Raw genomic sequence first — 17,735 nt, 5'->3', positions numbered from 1 at the left:
CTCGACATCAGAATTGCTGAGCTGTGTCTAAATGGACTGCTGCTCCTTAGTGGGCAGGGCTGGCGGCTTGACTCGCTGAGTGGGGACGGTTGCAGCAATCGGTGAAGACAGCAGGTACTTGGGCGGGGGGTGGGGTCTTGGTTTTTAAACCAAATGTTGGATTAGAGCGTAATGGTTACAGGATCCTTGAGGTTTGGAGTGAAGAGTAAGCAGCAGTGAGGTTACAGCCGCCGAGACGTATTCTTGCCTGCCGCTCACGACGCCGGGTGCTGCCCCGCGTCCGGCTGAGCCTCTGGACTCGAGCCCCTCGGTGTGCTCTTGCTGCGTCTCCAACTCAGACCCCTCAGGGGACCTTGCAGCTTGTTTTTAGCTTTTTATACTGACTCTGTGTGGCACGTCATGGACCTATTTTTCTCTTCCGTGGGAAGTGAGGACCTATTTTTTCCCCACATATGCAGCCCAGCATCATTTGTTCCGACATGGTGTATTCAGTCATCTGTCCCCTTACTGGGGTCCAGAATTCCTGTCTTTGTCCTGTCCTGGGGTCCCCACATGCCAGGCCCATCCCCGGTTGTGCTTTGTGGTGTTGGAGTCCGGCAGGCACTTAGCGAGCAGCTGTGGTCTGGGGAGGCGGAGTTTCCGTTCTGCCCGTCCTCTTGCCCACCTGTCTCCTCAGTCTGCAGAGACACTGCAGGTGGCGCAGACAGAGTCCGCGCTGAAAATAATGAGTATGAAAGTTATGTCTGCCAGGGGCCCGCGGTCTTGGGGACCTAACGCTGCGTTTCACTCAGTTCCTTGGAGCAAGAGCCCCCTGACAGCTGTGGGCAGGCGGCGGGGAAGCACTGCTGCTCGGCAGACCTGTCAGCGCGCGTTTCGGGGGAAGTGTGCTCATTGGAACGCATTTTATGGACAGAAGGAAAGGGGGAGGGTTGATAATTATTTGCTGTTACTGGGCAAGTGATTCTTACCTTTCTCACTTAGTGCTCAGAATGACTCAGTGAAGTAGAAGCAGTTGTTATCCACTTTCCAGATGAGAAATGTTGAGGTTTGGAGAGATTAGGAGTAGCTGCCCCGAGTCAGACATGGGAGGGTCAGGCCTGGGGCCCAGCCAAGGGGCCGACTCCGGAGCTCCGAACCGCGGAGGGGGACTGGTGCACGGAGTAGAGCATCATCCTAAGTCAGGTGCTGCGTTGCCACGGGGTGGGGGGAGAAAAGAGAAACTCGATTTACTCCTGCATTCCTGTGGATCTGCCTTTTCTTCTGGGTCTATAAGGACGCTGTATGTCTGATGAACTTTAATCCTTGGTCCTCCGTGTGTCTTGCAGATAATTTTCTCCAGGTGCTGTGATTCTGTGACTCCCTCCATGCAGAATTATGGAGTCACGTATGTGGCTCTCAGTCTTTATGGTTTCAGGGTTTTGAAGTTTATTTTGGAAGACCTTTTTCCACCCGAGAGTTTGAAAATATTTTCCTGCTGTTATTTCTATAGTTTGATTTTTACATTTGCATTGCAACTCAAACTGATATTTATTTGGGGCTCTGGGCAAAGCAGGTGTTTAATCTTTTTCTCTCCTGATCTTAGAGGAGAGGGCTGGCCCACCTGCTCCCCGGGTTCCATGCTGCTCCCCGTCTCCATCCCATGCCACCCCGCTCCGTTCCCCTGCTGGATCTGAGCACAAGAGTTTTCCGAAGCTCTTGGGAAACCTTACTTAGGTGTGAGTTTTCTGACCTGCAGACAGCGTTCTCCCATTTTCCAGTACCTGCTGTGGAGTTTAAAGCCATGTTAATGGAATTTCAAAGGAAAGGGGAGGTGTTTGGCCCCCTTCTTGGGCTATGTGGGCTTTCTTAAACAAAGGGATTCCTCATTGATTTAAATTAGAAAAACATTTTTCCTTTTATCAGGTAATCTTTGTAACATGCCGTGTTTATAGGTTGACTCTATCCTTAAAATCTCACTGTGTGGTAGGAATGATCATGGTATTCTTAAATGGAAAGGATTTTCCTAAAATCTGTGCAATAAAGACAGCAAAGGATGGCTTTTTCCAAACCAGATGTTTTTTATATGCACTTACTGTGGTGGCCAACCTTGAAATCTATTCATGAGATGCTTTGTTTTTCTGTGATCACTGTTGCTTTGTAAAATTGCCTACACGTTGCTTTTTAACCACTACTTTTAAGAAATTTTAGACCAACGGTTTGGTTTGGTCAGTAGAGAGCCTGTGCTGGGGAAGGATCCTTATTCTGAAGTGATCGTTAATCACTGATGCGTTTATGGAACGTACTGTTTTAAAAACGAATCTTCCTTTTTAGCTAAAGCCAATGAAAATCTGCATCATGATCCACACTTCAATACACAGTGGGCCTTTAACATGAATCTAATTTATTTGGGGATCAGTAAATAACTTTCATTATAGACATTTATCCCTTTTAAGTGTGAAGGACGTTATTAGTTCAGAAATTAAATTTGAGAATTAAGCCATTTATATTTTATGAAGGATGAAGCCCTGGAATTACAACAGGCATCTTGAATTCTTAACCGCCCGTTTTTAATGAGAATAATTTCCAGTTTTATTTGCATGTAATTTCCTAGTGTTAATCTCTTCGTTGCTATTAAAGGTACTTTAGTTTCCAGCCTGGGGCAGGGCGCGCTGAGCACGTGGTGGGAGTCGCTCCTCAGCAGCAGGTGCAGGGAAGCGGCGGGGGTTTGATGCTGCAGGAGAACTCCCTGGAGCGTCCCGCGGGCTCCGGCCAGACCACACCTAGGCTGTCTTCAGTCAGGGACACTCCTTAAATGGGAAGGGCGGTGAGCTGGAGCCGCGGGCCGCATCTTACGGGGGAATAGGGACGGGGAAGGTGGCAAGGGGAGAGCTTGGTGCAGGAGAAGAGACTTGGCACGAGCGCGCGGCTTTCTTCGGATGTTCTGAAGGGCTGTGTTTGAAGAGGAGCCTCCAGGCTGTGAGAACTGGCCCTGAAAAAGCTCCGTGGGAGCCGTGGAGGGTGTGCTCCTCCCTCTGCCTAGAAAAACGCCTGTGGACGCAACGTTTGCGCGCAACTTCGAGGCTTTCCACCCCCCTCACAGGACCCGGGTTAAGGACCACCTTTTTATAGGAAGATACGGACTTGGTGTAAACAAGGGTTGTCTCCCCTGGTTCTGTACAAAGGAGGCACGGCCTCCGGTTTCTCCCCCACAGAATCCTGGCGAGATTCCGGGATAGACCGGGCAGCGCCCAAGTCTGAACACACTGCCTCTTTCAGCTGAAATCTCTTATCTCTTAAAATTGACAGTAAAACCAGGGTCATTTCCATGTTTTAATTAAATCATGTGGCCAGTGGAACAGAGGGCAACTCAGTGACATGAATGTATGTGTTTTCTCGCAGCCACCAACAGCCAAAATGCACGCCATCATCGAGCGCACGGCCAACTTCGTGTGCAAGCAGGGGGCCCAGTTCGAGATCATGCTGAAGGCCAAGCAGGCCCGGAACTCCCAGTTCGACTTCCTGCGCTTCGATCACTACCTCAACCCCTACTACAAGTTCATCCAGAAAGCCATGAAGGAGGGGCGGTACACAGCACTGGCCGAAAACAAAAGTGAAGAGAAGAAAAGTACGCGAGACCACGGCTGCCCCGTTTGGACTTTGGGCCTGGGCGGGGGGGCGAGGCAAGGGGTTGTTCTGGGGAAAATGTGCACATTCTTAAAGGTCTAGACTTCAGAATTTCTGGAAGGCTTCTGAATCCTGCCACTAAGGCATGGTAATTAACCCTGCTGGTGTGCCTATATTAAATTCTTTGTTAATATTTTATAGATACGTGAAATGTAATTAAATATTGATGCTATCAGAACATAATCATCTAGGTTAGACATTTTTCGTTCATTTTGCCTGCTTAACATTTCATAGAAAAACAGTGAGTTTCATACTTTGTTGGATTATTCTGAGTATACAATTACCACAGTGTTTAGGGCTGTAAGATTAAATTGTACATGTCCACAAAAGTGAGTTTTACTTGGGTCATCTATTCAGGCTATTATTTTTGTAAGGTCTCTGTTTAGAATTTTTGCTACAAAGGCCAGTTATCTCTATTTTGAAGAAAGATAATATTTTGACAAGTCTTTTTATAGAAAAGTCTTGCATTGAATTTTGTTGTCTTCAGCTGAAATACAATGTTTCGAGTCGGTTGTGTAAACCTTATTACAGATCTCTTCTCCTAGTCTGTTGCAGTTTCTTTATTTCTGTTACCGTTTTCTCATAAATCAGTAAGATTTTTACCCTTTTTTTTTTTTAATGAAAACAAAAGAGCATGCAGAGCCCCAGACTGGTTACCGCTGGGGGTTGCCTCCTTGCTGTCTGGCTTCTCTGCACAGCTCAGGTGCTCTAGGGAACGAGCCTCCCGAGGGGTCTTTTGGACAGGAGACTGGGGAGTAACTGTGCAGAGCTCTGCCTTGGCCTGCGTCTGAGTTTTTGCACAATTTATTTGTGCTTTTTTTCTCTCCATACACTAAGCCCTTGACCTGTGATTGTGATTTCAGAGCCAGGGGTCAGCTCCGACAATGAGGATGATGACGACGAGGAAGATGGGAATTACCTGCACCCGTCTCTCTTCGCCTCCCAGAAGTGCAACCGCCTCGAGGAGCTGATGAAGGTCTTTATCTCCTTACCCAGCTATGCTTTCGCATGTCATGACCACACTTCTGCTAAGTTAATTTTGGGAAGTAACAAGCCTGTCAGTTCTTGGGTGTTAGAGCTATATCTTATTTTTTCATCCTTGAGGTGCATGGTGCATTTTTGTTTTTAGCTTGGTGGCAGAGGATTTGCTTGCTGTGTCTTATATATCTCCCTTATAAATTTCACAAGCAGATTATTTTCACTTTATTATTATTTTACCCTCTGGGATATTTAGAATAAGTAGAGAGTTGATTAAGACTTAAAAATTGTTTTTTCATGTAGATTTCATTATAGGATTGGGTTTTATATAAATAGCTGTTTAGAGTGTGCTGCTTGAAGTTCTCTGTTACCTCCATAGATAGGTTTAAGTAAATGTTTTTACTTCTGATGTTCCCCTCGTCCTTATAAAGCAGTCACGCAGCCTTCCCTGTGGTTAGTTCCCACCACTCACCTGCCATCTGTGCCATGAACTGGAGCCCATGAGACTTAAGCATGTGGTTTGCAGCAGCCGATGCCATGGGGCTGGTCCCTTAGGGAATGATTCTTGATTGCCTGGACTGTTAAAGCTGTGGGTGATTAGAAATCAGAAATTCCTGTGAGGAAGGGCAGAGTTTTGAGTTTTGCATGAGTTTGGACGATCACGCTTGCATCAGCGATCTAGCCGTGATGGCCCCTCCTCCCTCGTGTGGTGTTGGTTACAGAGAGCGAAGCCGGGCGTTTACTCAGTTCCTCTGGGACTACAACCAGCTGGAGCACCCGGCCATAGTTACACATGACCTCCGTGTGTGCACACGTGTGTGTGGGCACGCCCATGCGTGTTGGTTTGTCTAAGGCATATACACTGAAGTTGAGTTGAGCCATTTCACAACGGAAGAGTTCTGCGTGGTTCACAGTACGGAAGGTGCTAAGGCCGTGTGTCTTCTCTGTCTCTAGCCCTTGAAGGTGGTGGACCCAGATCACCCCCTAGCAGCACTTGTCCGTAAAGCACAGGCTGACAGTTCTGCCCCCGCTGCACACACGGCAGACGGCGCGCCCGCGCAGCCCTCCCAGGTGGAGTACACGACAGACTGTGAGTACTCGCTGTGCGTCCTGACCTGTATTCGGCTGCCTGTGACAGAGCCAGCTGCGGAGGCTTCTTTCCCGCTCCTGTAGCAAGTGTGGAGGGCGCGGTTCAGACCACCGTGTGGCCACGAGGGAGGTGCCGTTAGGTCATCCTTTTGCCTGACCCAGTGTGGGCAGGAGGGTTGCCTGTCTCCAGCATCACCCTGCATTCCAGGAAGGAGAGGAAGGGCCAAGGCAGAAAGCAGGTGCTGGCTGGCTGTGCCCTTCCTTAAAGATCTTCCCGGCAGCTGTACCCGCGAGCTGTACTGGTGGCTTCCCTTCAGTGCCGTTGACTAGCAGGTGGTCACGTGGTCATCCCCACCTGCAGTGGAGGCGGGAGATGGGCCTTCAGTTGGACACACTAACACGCTAAGCAAATCAAAATTCTGTTCAGAAGAACAGGGAGAGGGTGTTGGGGAGACACGTAGCCTTGTCTGCCACAGCTGCTTTCTTTAAAAAGACTTGTGGCATAGGGCAGCGTATGATATACACCAAAGAATCACATTTATTTCTCTCGCTAATTGCTATTTTATGTTTTTAATTACTTAAAGATTATTAATAGAAGGTAAATCTTGAAGTTCTGTTCAAGAGATCGTTTGAAAGTGTTGGCCTTGGTCTCGGTATCAGATCTTTTTTGATTGTTGTGTTCAGAGGTTAACTGTTGACTGAGATAAGAACCGTTAGCAGAGCCGCAGGAACTCATCTGTCCACTCTTCCCGTGTGACTCTGTTGTCACGGGTCCCTCTGTAAAGCTTGTCTGCTTCAGTTCAGCGTGAGCCTAATTGTTATACGACGTGAGCAGCCCTTTGGTTGGGGCAAGCTCTGTCAAACCTGATAGCTGTGTTCTTTTGCACTTGCCTTTAGCACTGGCGCACGCGGAACATTTTCAGACTTTGAAAAATCAGTTACTTGAGTGAACTTTCAGCATGTGTCCCTAAAAAACCTCTTAAAGTTAAGAACTTATATAATTTCTTTAAATGACTGAATCAAGTCGAATCCAGTTTCTTGGAGTATTCGACCCCAGGGGTGGGTCGTGTTCTGCGGCGGGGCAGGCTGCGGGGTCGGTTTTGCCATCAGCGCACAGTGTGAGCGGCGGCAGGCAGCTGCCCTTGAGTTCCGCACGTGGCTCCTCACGCCCAGGCCTCATGCTTGGATGTCTGGGTAGACAGATGCCTTTAAATCCTGAGCCCAAACGGCACCCCACAGAGCTCCCACCCTGGTGTCATGGGGAGTGGAGACTGTGCCCCAGCCCAGCCCGGCACTGCGTGCTCAGGGGATGTTCGCTCCGCGTCTGTGCTTTCCTTTCTCAAGGCTGCTGTTGGGTTTGCTTGAGTCAAACGCAGTGTCTAGGCACGTCCACTGGGTCCCCGAAGCCAGTCCACTCTGCTGCAGAGGAGAGGGACAGAGAGTCGGGGGTGGGGCTCTGTCACCCATTCTGCTTAGCAGAAGCACAGTTATGCAGGGGTGAGTTGTGGGGCCGTGTGCGAATCACCCTGCAGGGCCAGGCGGGACGGGGGAGCAGGCCGACAGTGTCCTCTCAGTGACACGCACATCCCAGTCTGGTGGGGGCCGTGCTCTGAGCCGAATCGTGCGGACGCGGCGCTGTGGGGCAGACCTAGAGAGCTCATGCTCCGCGGCAGCCTCTGCCTCTGTGAGGACCCCACCCGGCTCTGTGCAGCCCCTGGGCACGACATCAGTCCCCCAGCCTGCCAACAGGAAGTGCTCTAGCAGGGGCCCACGAGTCACCACCTCCTGCCCTCAGTGCAGGACGTGGCCGTTGCGAAATCCGTCTTCTCCCTCTTCAGGCGGTGAGAGTGACGGACACGTGTAGAATAAGGCATTTGGGAACGTGGAGTTGTGGTGAGTGTAAGCGTTTCTGACGTCAAGGTGCGCGGGTTGTGGACACACTCCCGCAGCAGCCCTGAGGTCAGGGCCGTCAGCGTCAGCTGTACGTGGCCCCACAGAGCCAGTGTCCTTCATGGGGTGAGTGGCTGGCGTGGCAGCACTGGTGTCCTGCGGCACCTTGGCCGCACGGGCGCGGCTGCTGCAGAGGGGACGCCGCCTCCGCTCCACGGCCCTGCTTCCCCTTCCCCTCTGCTGGCGCCTCCGGGGCCGCTGACTCACCCTTGCCTGGGTCTTACCGCCTCCCGCTGTCAGGTGGACTATCTCGTCCTGCCTGTCTTGTGACTCTGAGAAATTCCACAGGCAGAAGTCCCCAGCGACCTCGTCTTTGCCTCTGTGGCTTTGCAGTGAAGCAGCGAGGAGTCGGGGGTGCTGTTTGGGGGGTTGTTAGCCACTGGCGGGTGGAGACAGCAGTGGCAGCAGCCGTCTCTCTACCTAGGTTGGTCACGATTTAGAAACGGCCTGTGATCCACAGATGACTGTTGTGTGGTTATTGGTTTGCAATCAGTCATTGATAAAGGCGTTTATTTACAAATGCAGTTCACTTAAAGGAAAAACCGCTAATGGTTTCTGGTATTAGTTCCCTTGTGCTAGAGTTCAAGATAATAATTTAAGTTCATCTGTGTAATATTAGGTTATAAAAGTATGAACGCAGTAGGATCTCAACCGCGTTTAAAATGATAGGTGAAGTAGAGAACTGTGCGAAGAACGATTCGGCTCAGAGTTGCCTCTGAGAAAGAGCATTGTGGCTGTTTTTTTCTTTGCATACTTTATTTTCGACACTTGTGTGAGCATGCATTGCCATTGTGCTTAAGCAACACAGTAAAACAGTTCTAGAATAATTCTAACGCTTGAAACGCTGCTGATGAGGACACGAACAGCTTGTGACTTGCTCTCAGTTGGTGTCAAGCCCTCGTCCCTGCAGAGTCGCCCTGAGATCCTTCTCTCCTGCTGTCACCAGGCGCTGCCGAGCTGTGCCAGGAAGAGAGCAGGCTGTGCCTGTCGTCTTTGTGAATGTAGTGTGTGAGCCTGGTGGACTGTTGCAGAATTACTGCCTCAGCCAGTGCAAAGAAAGGTCTTGAGAAGTCCTTTTCATCTGGGGCAACCCTGACCCTGGCAGGAGAGCTGGAGCAGAAACGCATCTTTGGTTCTGCTGCCCACAGACAGCTCTCAGCACGCCCTCCTGCCCTCTGCCCCGGCGTGTCCACAGCCGTGTCGTTCCTGCGGAGTCTTACACAAAACCTCCTGTGCTTGCGTGTTATTGTCCATGCTGCAGGCGTGTATGGCCTTCCTGTTTCTTAAACAACTGCTTTATACAGAGAAGGAATAACATTCACGGGCATTTAAGTAATTTTCAGAAGAGGGTTTAAATTGCGGACCTTGCACTTAGGAAAATACTCCAGTAGGTAACAAGAAACTGTCTCGAAATTACTGGAATCACTGATAACTTTTCGAAAGGCCCTCGGCTGGGGCCAACCTGCAGCCACGTGGGTCTGGAGAGGGTGCAGCTGGGCCCAGGCTGGCTGGGCAGGGCCGGTGTCCAGTGAGCAGCATGGCTTACAGACCCCCAATCACGTGTCCTAAGGACAGAAGTCACACACAAGGAGAAATCGTGATTTAAAGCATGAAGGAGCTCGTGCCCTAAGACGAAAGTGGAGGTCTGTGACCTGCGTTACCACCGCCAGCGCGGATGCCCCAGACCAAAGGAAGGCTGTGGGTGTAAAACATCCGCTTTACGGGAACGGGCAGAAGTGGTGCAGACTTCTAGGACTGGCAGGTGACGCTGAGCAGGCGCTCCTCCCTGTGAAGACTGTCCCCTCCCGGTCCTCTCCCTTGGACCCAGGGACAGGCCAGCAGGTCTGAAGGCTCCCTGAAGCCATTGACAGTCTTATCGTTTCGTTCCAGGTCTTGGGGATTGATAGTTTTTGTCATTTATAGGAGGAAATTTCGTGATACTAGAGTACAGCGCACGTCGTGAGAACTGGGCGGTGACACCATTTAAACGTTGACATAGGCAGTGCCTCCTCCCTCTCGCTGGGGAAGCCCCGGCCTGGCAGAGGCTGGAAGCAGGAACAGCACCCCAGGACTCTGCCCTGGCACCGCCCACAGCTTCATGCCCTAAGGCACAGTCTCCAGGTGACGGGAGGTCTGACTCCCTGGATACAGGAAGTGTGATCCCCACCCTGGGGCGGCAGCTGAGGGTCTCGGTGACAGTTGGGAGCTGCTCAGTGCACGATGTGTGACTTGCCACCATCATTCAGGAACTTTGCTCCTGTTGCAGGCAAGTGTCCACATGGCACAGCCCACTGAAACCCAGCAGCTCGGGTGACGGTGATGCCAGCAGCAGAGGCCGGGGCAGTGTCCGGGGGCTCTGACGTCTGGGATGGCAGGTGCCAAGACTGTGGCACAGAGAATGTATTCACAGGTTGCTGCCGCTCTCGAGGACTTGGGAGCGGGACCATGGCTGCGTGTGCTGCTGTGTAGGACGGTACCTGCACCCTGGATTCGTATTCTCGCTCCACAACTTTGAATAGCAAAGTTGCCGACTTCTGCTTCTCATGAAGAGAATGATTTTGTTTGTGTTGGCTAACCAAGACCTAACCCAAGAGGACTTTAAAATGAGCGTGAAGGGGAATGAGAAGAATCCTGTGTGAATGAGAGAGCGACTGAGCCGGGCGCGGTGACTCACACCTGTAATCCCAGCACTTTGGGAGGCTGAGGCGGGAGGATGGCTTGAGGCCAGAAGTTGGAGGCTACAGTGAGCTGTGATGATGCCACTGCACTCCAGCCCTGCAACAGAATGAGACCCTGTCTCAAAACAAACAAACAAACAAGTGGTGACTGTAGGAGGGCAGAGGGCACAGAAACCCGTGCGCACACGCTTCCCTCCTTACGAAGCTCAGCGCCCCTGCCCCCGCCATCGTACGTTTCCACTGCGCTCTCGGAGCCCATCACGGTGGTAAGTTAGGCAGTCGTGTGTGTGCTTCTGCATGTGAGCCCCCCGGACGGGACGCTGCGCAAGGACAAAGACCTTGACTGTCCGCTGGCCAGCGTGCCCTCTTCTGCTCCTTCCACAGGGATGCCGGGGGTTCCTGGGAATGTTTGCTGAGTGAATAACTTCTAAAAAATGAAGAACAGACGTTCCAGAGCACCTGGTGTTTCATAGGAGGAAACAACTGCGTAGGTACCTAAGGCTGACTGGACCTATGTAAATAAACATCTTCACACACGTGTCCCGAGGGGCGGGCGTGTGGACACAGGGACGGAGCTTCTCCTGCGGCTGTTGGGGCACAGGCTGGGACTGGGCCAGGCAGTGAGGGCAGGAGCACCTGCTCCCAGAGGCAGGCACGCCAGGCAGGGAGTGCGCACTCCGTCTGTGAAGGTCACGCTGGTGCCACAGACAGAACACGGTCCCAGACGTGGAGGCAGCACGAGGCGGTGTGGCCACGGGAACCTGGAGTACACGAAGAGCCAGTGGGAGGCTTCCCTGGCTGAAAGCAGTGGCGGGTTAAGTATTTGGGTTTTGGGCACAAGAGAAACTTGGGAACCACAGAAAAGCCCAAAGGTGTCCTCATACCTCACCACGCAAAGATAACCGTCATAACTACGGGATATGTATCTTTCCAGCCCTGGGTGTGAATGGGGAGGCTTATAAAATGCACGCGCTTTCTGAAAGAACAGTCTTCGCGGCTCTGTTCTGTCGTGGCTGGATGGCTTTGGGCAGGTCGCTTTGCTTCTCTAGGCCTCAGTTTCCCCATTTGTACAACTTCGATGTTAAATAAAAGCAGCACTTTATTGTATTCTGATGGAAACACTGAGGTGTAGTTTAAAGATTTCACATTGGTGAGATGCAGTGAAACCAAAGGAGGGTTTGTGGGGGTGGTTTGTTTTTAAATCTTAACGGAATGATTCCGTGGTTACCTAAAAAAGTAACGAGCCCGCCCCCTCCTCCCCCCGTATCTGCTGTGGCACGGGTTCACCCAGCACGGTGGGCCGCCGGTCCAGCCGGGGCTTCCGCAGCGTGTTGGGAAGAAGACAGAGCAGGGGAAGAAGACAGAGCAGTGCAGGGCCCGTGGGCTCTGCAGCGGGGAGGATGAGTGCGCGCCCCAGAGACAGGCAAAAATGAGTCTCTGGGACGGGAAACGGCAAACTCACCAAGAAGGGAGGTCTTGGCGAAGAGCAGCACCAGGAAGAGCTATTTGGGAAACAGATCACATCAGAGCCACACTTCTATCCAGCAGCAAAATCACTTCCAGACATAAATGCCAGATGTGGAAATTCTTAGGAAAGTAAAGACCCTTCCACAGGAAAAAGAAACGTCTATTTTCAGCCAACAGACATAATATTATATTCAACTAATGAAAAAATAAAACTGTTGAGAAAGCAGGAAAAAGATTTTAATGTATAAACAGCTCTTAAAATCAAATAGGAAAGAAAACCTATTGATAGTCACCTAAAACTAGTGGATAAATCAACTGCAGTATAAAAAAATAATCCACAGAGGCAAAAATGGCCCTGAGTTTTTTAAGGTTTATCCTCCCACCCACTTACAGATGTTGTGTCTGCTGACTCGAGAGCCTCCCTTCCGTAGAAAGCGCGGTTCCGAGCTCCGCTTCCACCCGGCTGCGGCAAATCACCAGGGTCTGAGGCTCTGTTACGAAGGGCTGCACTCCCTGCGCACGCGAATTTGCGGCCAGAAGCCTTAGGAGCAAATGGAGGTTTTTAGGCTGTTGAAATGTTGTTTCATAGATATAAGTTTGGGTATCTTAATAATAGAGGTTAGTGCTTACTCGGGCAGCATATATATAAACAATAGAAATTAAATAAAAGAAATGCACATGAAACCTACGGTGGCGGGCCGTTTTCAGCTGTCACTTAAGCCGAGAAGGAAAGGTTGGCAGGACTCACAGACGATCGATGCAAGTGCAGATTTGTTCCACCCATGTGGAGGGCAAGCCGGCGATACGTAGGTCAGAGTTTCCATGCATGTGGCTTTGCCCAGGATGTCTGCTTTAGTCCACAAATGCATGTGTAAAGACACAGCTACAGGAATACTCATTGCAGGTAAGATTTTCAGAAGTAGCAAAAGACAGAGCCGACCTGTGTGTCGTCGGTGGGGGACCGGCGAACCCGTGCTGGTGCACTGTGCCGGTGGGCTGCTGGGACGCTGCCACGAGAGGAGGGTCAGCGCGTGGTGTTCAGTGGGGGGAATGACTCTGTGTGCTTCTGTGTCAGCGTCCAAAGGGACAGGTCAGAAACTAGCACCAGTGGTCAGCTCTGGAGCAGGGACCTCACCTGCCGTTTGTGCTGCTTGAATTCCTGCAGTGTGGCCTACACTACCTTCTCAGAAAACTGCGGACTGAACTAGCATCCTAACGAATTCCGTGCAGTATCAAGAGAATTTCATCAGCTCAGTGTGTTCTGTCGAGGTGGAAGCCGCCCCAGAACGTCCTCCTCCCCCATCGGGACTCGCCTGCCTGCACTGCTGTGACTCATCCGGGCCATCGGAGCCACTGAGCTGCTGCATCCTCTTTGATACCACTTGGTATTTAATGATCGCCGGAGGATGTGCTCCGTGGTTCCTTGTCATTTACTTTCTGCCAATAGAGATCTTCCTAGATTTTGGCAGCCAGGGAAGAAAAGCGTCTATTTTTATTTTAAACGAATTTTTTCCTTCAAGTCCAACAGAGCTTAAAAAATATACACACAAACACACACAGTTTTTTTCTAGACGCTCTATAAACATAGATATGTAAAAGTAATATAGATATGTAAAAATAATAATTTCTTTCATTTATTAATTAGCCTGACAATGTTGTCATGCTTTTTATTTTTTATTATTACTTAGTTGATAAATAGGTAAAATTGATTATGCAGGAGGCAGTAATACTAAAATACTAAGCAGTGTTATGGCCTATGATTTTTTTAAAAATAAAATGCCAACTCAGTTTCTTTCATATTTACTCTATAAATAGCTTAAGTGAAATTAAACCATTTCATGCAGCTAGGCTAGACCTTTTCTTCTATACCAATTTTTTGAATGTGCTTTTGCTGTTTATAGCATATTTTTCCTTCAAATCATGACCTTGAAGTGCTTTACTTATTTTCCAAGCCCTTTTTAAAAAATGGCTTTATTGTAAGTCAAGAAAAGTAGAAGAAAGGAAAAATACTACCATCCAGAAATAGCCATTATTAACAATCGTGGACGTCATCAACACAGGAAAAGACTGAGGTCATCATGGTGAATAAAAAGGAAAAGAAAGACCCTCGTGTCTGTGGAAGACAAAGAGCATCTTTATGTAAAGATAGAAAGATAAAGCCTAAAAATGAGCATGTTTCTAATATTAAGAATTCTGGACTGTCAATAAATGTTTAAAATTTAATCTCTATTTCCCTTACTCCTTCTAGAGAAATCATGGCATGAAGTTTTCTCCTTAAATAATTTTCAAAGGGTCAAATTTTCTTTAAGCTCTTCCTGAAGTATTCTGACTTAAGAAAATTCATTTGATTAATGATAATTTGGGGGAAGGCCTACCATAAAATAATACAGATATTTAAAAATTTTTTAAAGATACAGATTAAAACGTTGAATATGTCAATAGAAATGCTTACGTTAAAGTGTCAATAAACTAGATTTTACTTGAACCAACAGAAGAGCTTATAATCTAAAAGTGAAGTCATTGCTGAATTTCGGTTAAAAATTTCTTCCACACCTCGAGAATTCAGTTCTGAAAGAGGCACAGGAGAGCACTGAAAGGTGGTCATTGTAGATGTTTTTAAAGCTGTATGTTTTTATCTTCAGCCATGCTAACCATGAAACTAGAGGAAGTTAGTCCTTATAAAATACCTTCCCTTCACTCCTCCCCTAACTCCTGATTTTTTTTGTTCGAAATAATATTTTTCTGTTATGAGAGTTTATAAATAGTACTTAAGTTCTGCTCTGTAAGTATAATTTCCTGTTTGCTTAGTCTTAGTTCTGTGGTGGAGTAGATTAGTTTTTTCATCACAGCTTCTCCTTTTGCACTCTTTATTCAGGTAATCTTTTCTTGGTCGTCTGAATTCCATAAACAAGTTTTTACAGGGACTCTAGCCCATGAATTCTTGCGTACTTGAAAAGCGCCTGCCCTCATCCCTCGTGCGGGAAGGACAGCTTGTCTGGGTATGAAAGCCTTGAGTGACGACACCATCCATGTCTCTCTCTCTCTGTCTCTGTCTCTGTCTCTCAGGTCTTTGTAAACTCTAGGAGGATCTGGCACCGTCTCTTTCCGCCTCAGAGACCTGGGTCTGCTGGCGTTTGCCTTTGACTAGTTGTTCGGGTTTGTGGTCGGCTGGTTTTCATCGGTTGCTCCTGGTGCAGTTCCCGTCGTTCCCTCGTGTTTGGGAACGTTTGCCTGCTGCCTTCTGACATGCACGGCAGCTCGGCAGGGAATGACGCTGAGTCACACTTGCCTGGGACGGAGGAGCGTTGCCCCCGTGTGTCCCGCGCTGACTGTTGCTGAGGAGGGGTGAGGCCTCCCCTTCGCTCCCCACCCCGCCAGGCGGTGCCCTTTCTGACCAGACACCCGAGGAAGTCGCACTTTGCCCCCAGACTTTATTAACGTAATCACACCTTTCCGGTTTTTCCTGGAATGTGCCGTATACCTTTCAGTCAAAGATTCGCTTCTCATTTCAGGGAAATTCTTTTCTGTTGTACCTCTGAATACCTTTTCTGTCCCATTTGTAGGCTCTTCACTTAAAAGACACCAAGTTCTTTATTTTGGTGGGTTTTTTTCTAATCTAATCCTGTCATGCCCCAACGATTTCTTTACTTTGGATCCTCTTTTCCTTCGAGTCCATCCTTCTCTCGTTGCAGTTCTATTCTCTGTGTGTGTGTCTGGCGTTCGGCACGAGTGTTTCCACCTTCTGTGTCACTGACGTGGGTTTTTCTTCCAGCCACGTCTGTTTCCCTCCTTGGGGTGTGAGTGTTACTGGTTCTGTGACGGTGTTGTCTTGGGCCTCTGTTGTGTTCTAAGCCCTTCGGCAGGGTCGGCAGACTTCCGCCAAGGCCCGGAGAGTAGACCTCCCTGGCTTTGTGGCCTCGCGGTCTGCCGCGGCCCCCAGTTCCACTGCTGTGGCTGGAGCAGAGTGTGGCTGGGAGTCAACAAAACTTACTGTGTGGACGCTGAAATTTGAATTTCATATAATTTTTACATCATGAAATATTATTTTGTTTTTTTCCAGCTATTTAATAACGTAAAAGCCATTCTGCTTCTGGGCTGTGCAGCGACTGGGGCGTGCCGCTCTGCTGACCCTGGCTTGGCAGTCTCCCTTCTGATCGCATTTGGTGGTTTTGCCTCCTCTTTGTGCCTTACTGAATTCCTGTCTTCCCAGATGCATCTGTGGCTCCGGAAGCTCCAAGGTGCCTCGGGGCACATTTTCTTCCAGACTGAGCTCTTGCCACTCGCACGGGCCAGTCCTGCCCTCCGCTCCTCTTGCCAGAGCGTGTTGCAGAGTCACGAGCCTCCGCCCCTCATCCATCCCCAGTCTCACGGCGCCGCAGCGCCCCGCCGGCCTTTCCATTCTGATGCGGTGTGGGCGATTCTCCATGACACAGGCTCACCTCCTCTGAGCTCCTTTGTCTTCCTTCCGAGAGCAGCCTTCTCTGGAAGACCCATCCTCTGCTCTCTTAGGCGACCCTAAAAGCATCCCAGAGTGGATTTCCTTGCCCTTCAGCAGCCCACTGGGAGACGTTCTTAAGAAGCACCCCCCTCCTGGCAGGCGGGCCCCACAGCACAAGCACCCCTCCCCGCCACTGTCAGGATCCGCTGCGGCTTGGTGGGGCTTCTCCCCACTTCTCTCCACGGCAGAGGGTGGAAGGCTGGCTTGCTGCTGCTTTTCAGATGTGCTCATGTGACACAGCGCCATCTTGTTAGCATTCTTTTATTAATAAAATAGGTGTGCCTTTTAAGAATTTACATATTTTACATACTGGGAGCTGTGCAGGCTGCCAGGGTGTCATTGTCACCTTTTTGTAGGATGTGGAGCCCTTGGGGCCACAGCTGCACCAACAGTCCTGGTGTCACAGGAACTGGGGACGTGTACAGGGCCCCACATGAGGCTAGAGCAAGGGCCTCCCGAGCCTGCCCGGGGCTAGAGCGTCCCTAAGGAGGTGGCCCTGGGTGTGAGCTGGGGAGGGGCTTCCCCGCAGGCAGACGCAGTGCGCAGTCATGCCCAGGACAGGAACCTGGGGGCAGACAGGAGGGCCAGAGTGCAGGCTGAGCCAGGGCAGAGACCCCAAGAGGCTAGCCTCAGACCACTCTGTCCTGGTACACCTGCCACCCAGTGCTCAGTGTCTATGGGGAAGGACTGATCCCACCCTCTCCCTGAAACCTTCGTATCACTGACAGTCTACAAAATGAGAATCCGGGAGAGGTGGCCCGAGAGCCACGTGTGAAATTCATGAGCCACCGCTGCTGCGTGGGCTCCTGGGCTGCTGGTGGCGTGGTGGTGAGCGCCTGCCGGCAGGCGAGCATTCCCCCTGCCCCAGATACACAGACGTGCCCTCTCCCAGGGTCATTCTGAAATATAAGGAGATTTGCAAACTTAATTAAATCTCACAGGGAAGAATCAAAGTGCGTAGGTGAGGAGTCCTAGCAGACTGTGCCGCGGATGCTGCGCACGCGTTCTCTCCGTTTGTCTCGAGCCCCGCCGTCTGGCGGGAAGCCCGGGGCTGGACGGAGGGTGTGCGCGGAGGGCCTCGGCCGGGGCCGGTTCTTAGTGTGGACACTGCCGCAGCCGGCTGTGGGCCCAGGCCTGGATTTGTCCCAGGAGGTGTTTTCAGTTTGGGGGTTAGTTTTATTTTCACACCTGCAGACAGCGCCTTTTTTTTCTGCAAGCTCAGCTGTACATTTTAAATGTTTTGTTATATTTTAGCCAACATTTTTAGATGTTTGTAGTAGGTGAATTTCTGAGTTAGTCTGCCATCTTGCCCGCAGTGCTGTTTTTTTAACACTTTGTTTTAATTTAACATGATGGAAGGTTCAGGAAGGTCATATAGACTAACACTCTGCATGTTAGTACTTTTTTTTTTT

At 50.0% G+C, this 17,735-nt stretch overlaps 1 protein-coding gene across 4 annotated transcripts in view; it reads left to right on the top strand.

Annotated features, from left to right (window-relative positions):
* Positions 1 to 17,735, top strand: part of SFSWAP (splicing factor, suppressor of white-apricot family) — a 58,877-nt gene that overhangs the window by 11,432 nt on the left and 29,710 nt on the right. For all 4 annotated transcript variants that reach the window (XM_012657271.1, XM_012657270.1, XM_012657273.1 and 1 more), the window contains exons 5-7: positions 3,379 to 3,604; positions 4,527 to 4,639; positions 5,596 to 5,731. In XM_012657271.1, coding sequence (XP_012512725.1) covers positions 3,379 to 3,604; positions 4,527 to 4,639; positions 5,596 to 5,731 — 475 coding nt within the window. The remainder of the gene's footprint in view (positions 1 to 3,378; positions 3,605 to 4,526; positions 4,640 to 5,595; positions 5,732 to 17,735) is intronic.

The sequence above is a fragment of the Propithecus coquereli genome, unplaced genomic scaffold (assembly GCF_000956105.1).
Source record: "Propithecus coquereli isolate 6110/MARCELLA unplaced genomic scaffold, Pcoq_1.0 Scaffold535, whole genome shotgun sequence".
In the NCBI taxonomy this organism is placed as follows: domain Eukaryota; kingdom Metazoa; phylum Chordata; class Mammalia; order Primates; family Indriidae; genus Propithecus; species Propithecus coquereli.
Note: the sequence above shows the minus strand (reverse complement) of the source record. Positions and strands in the feature narration are given on the sequence as shown.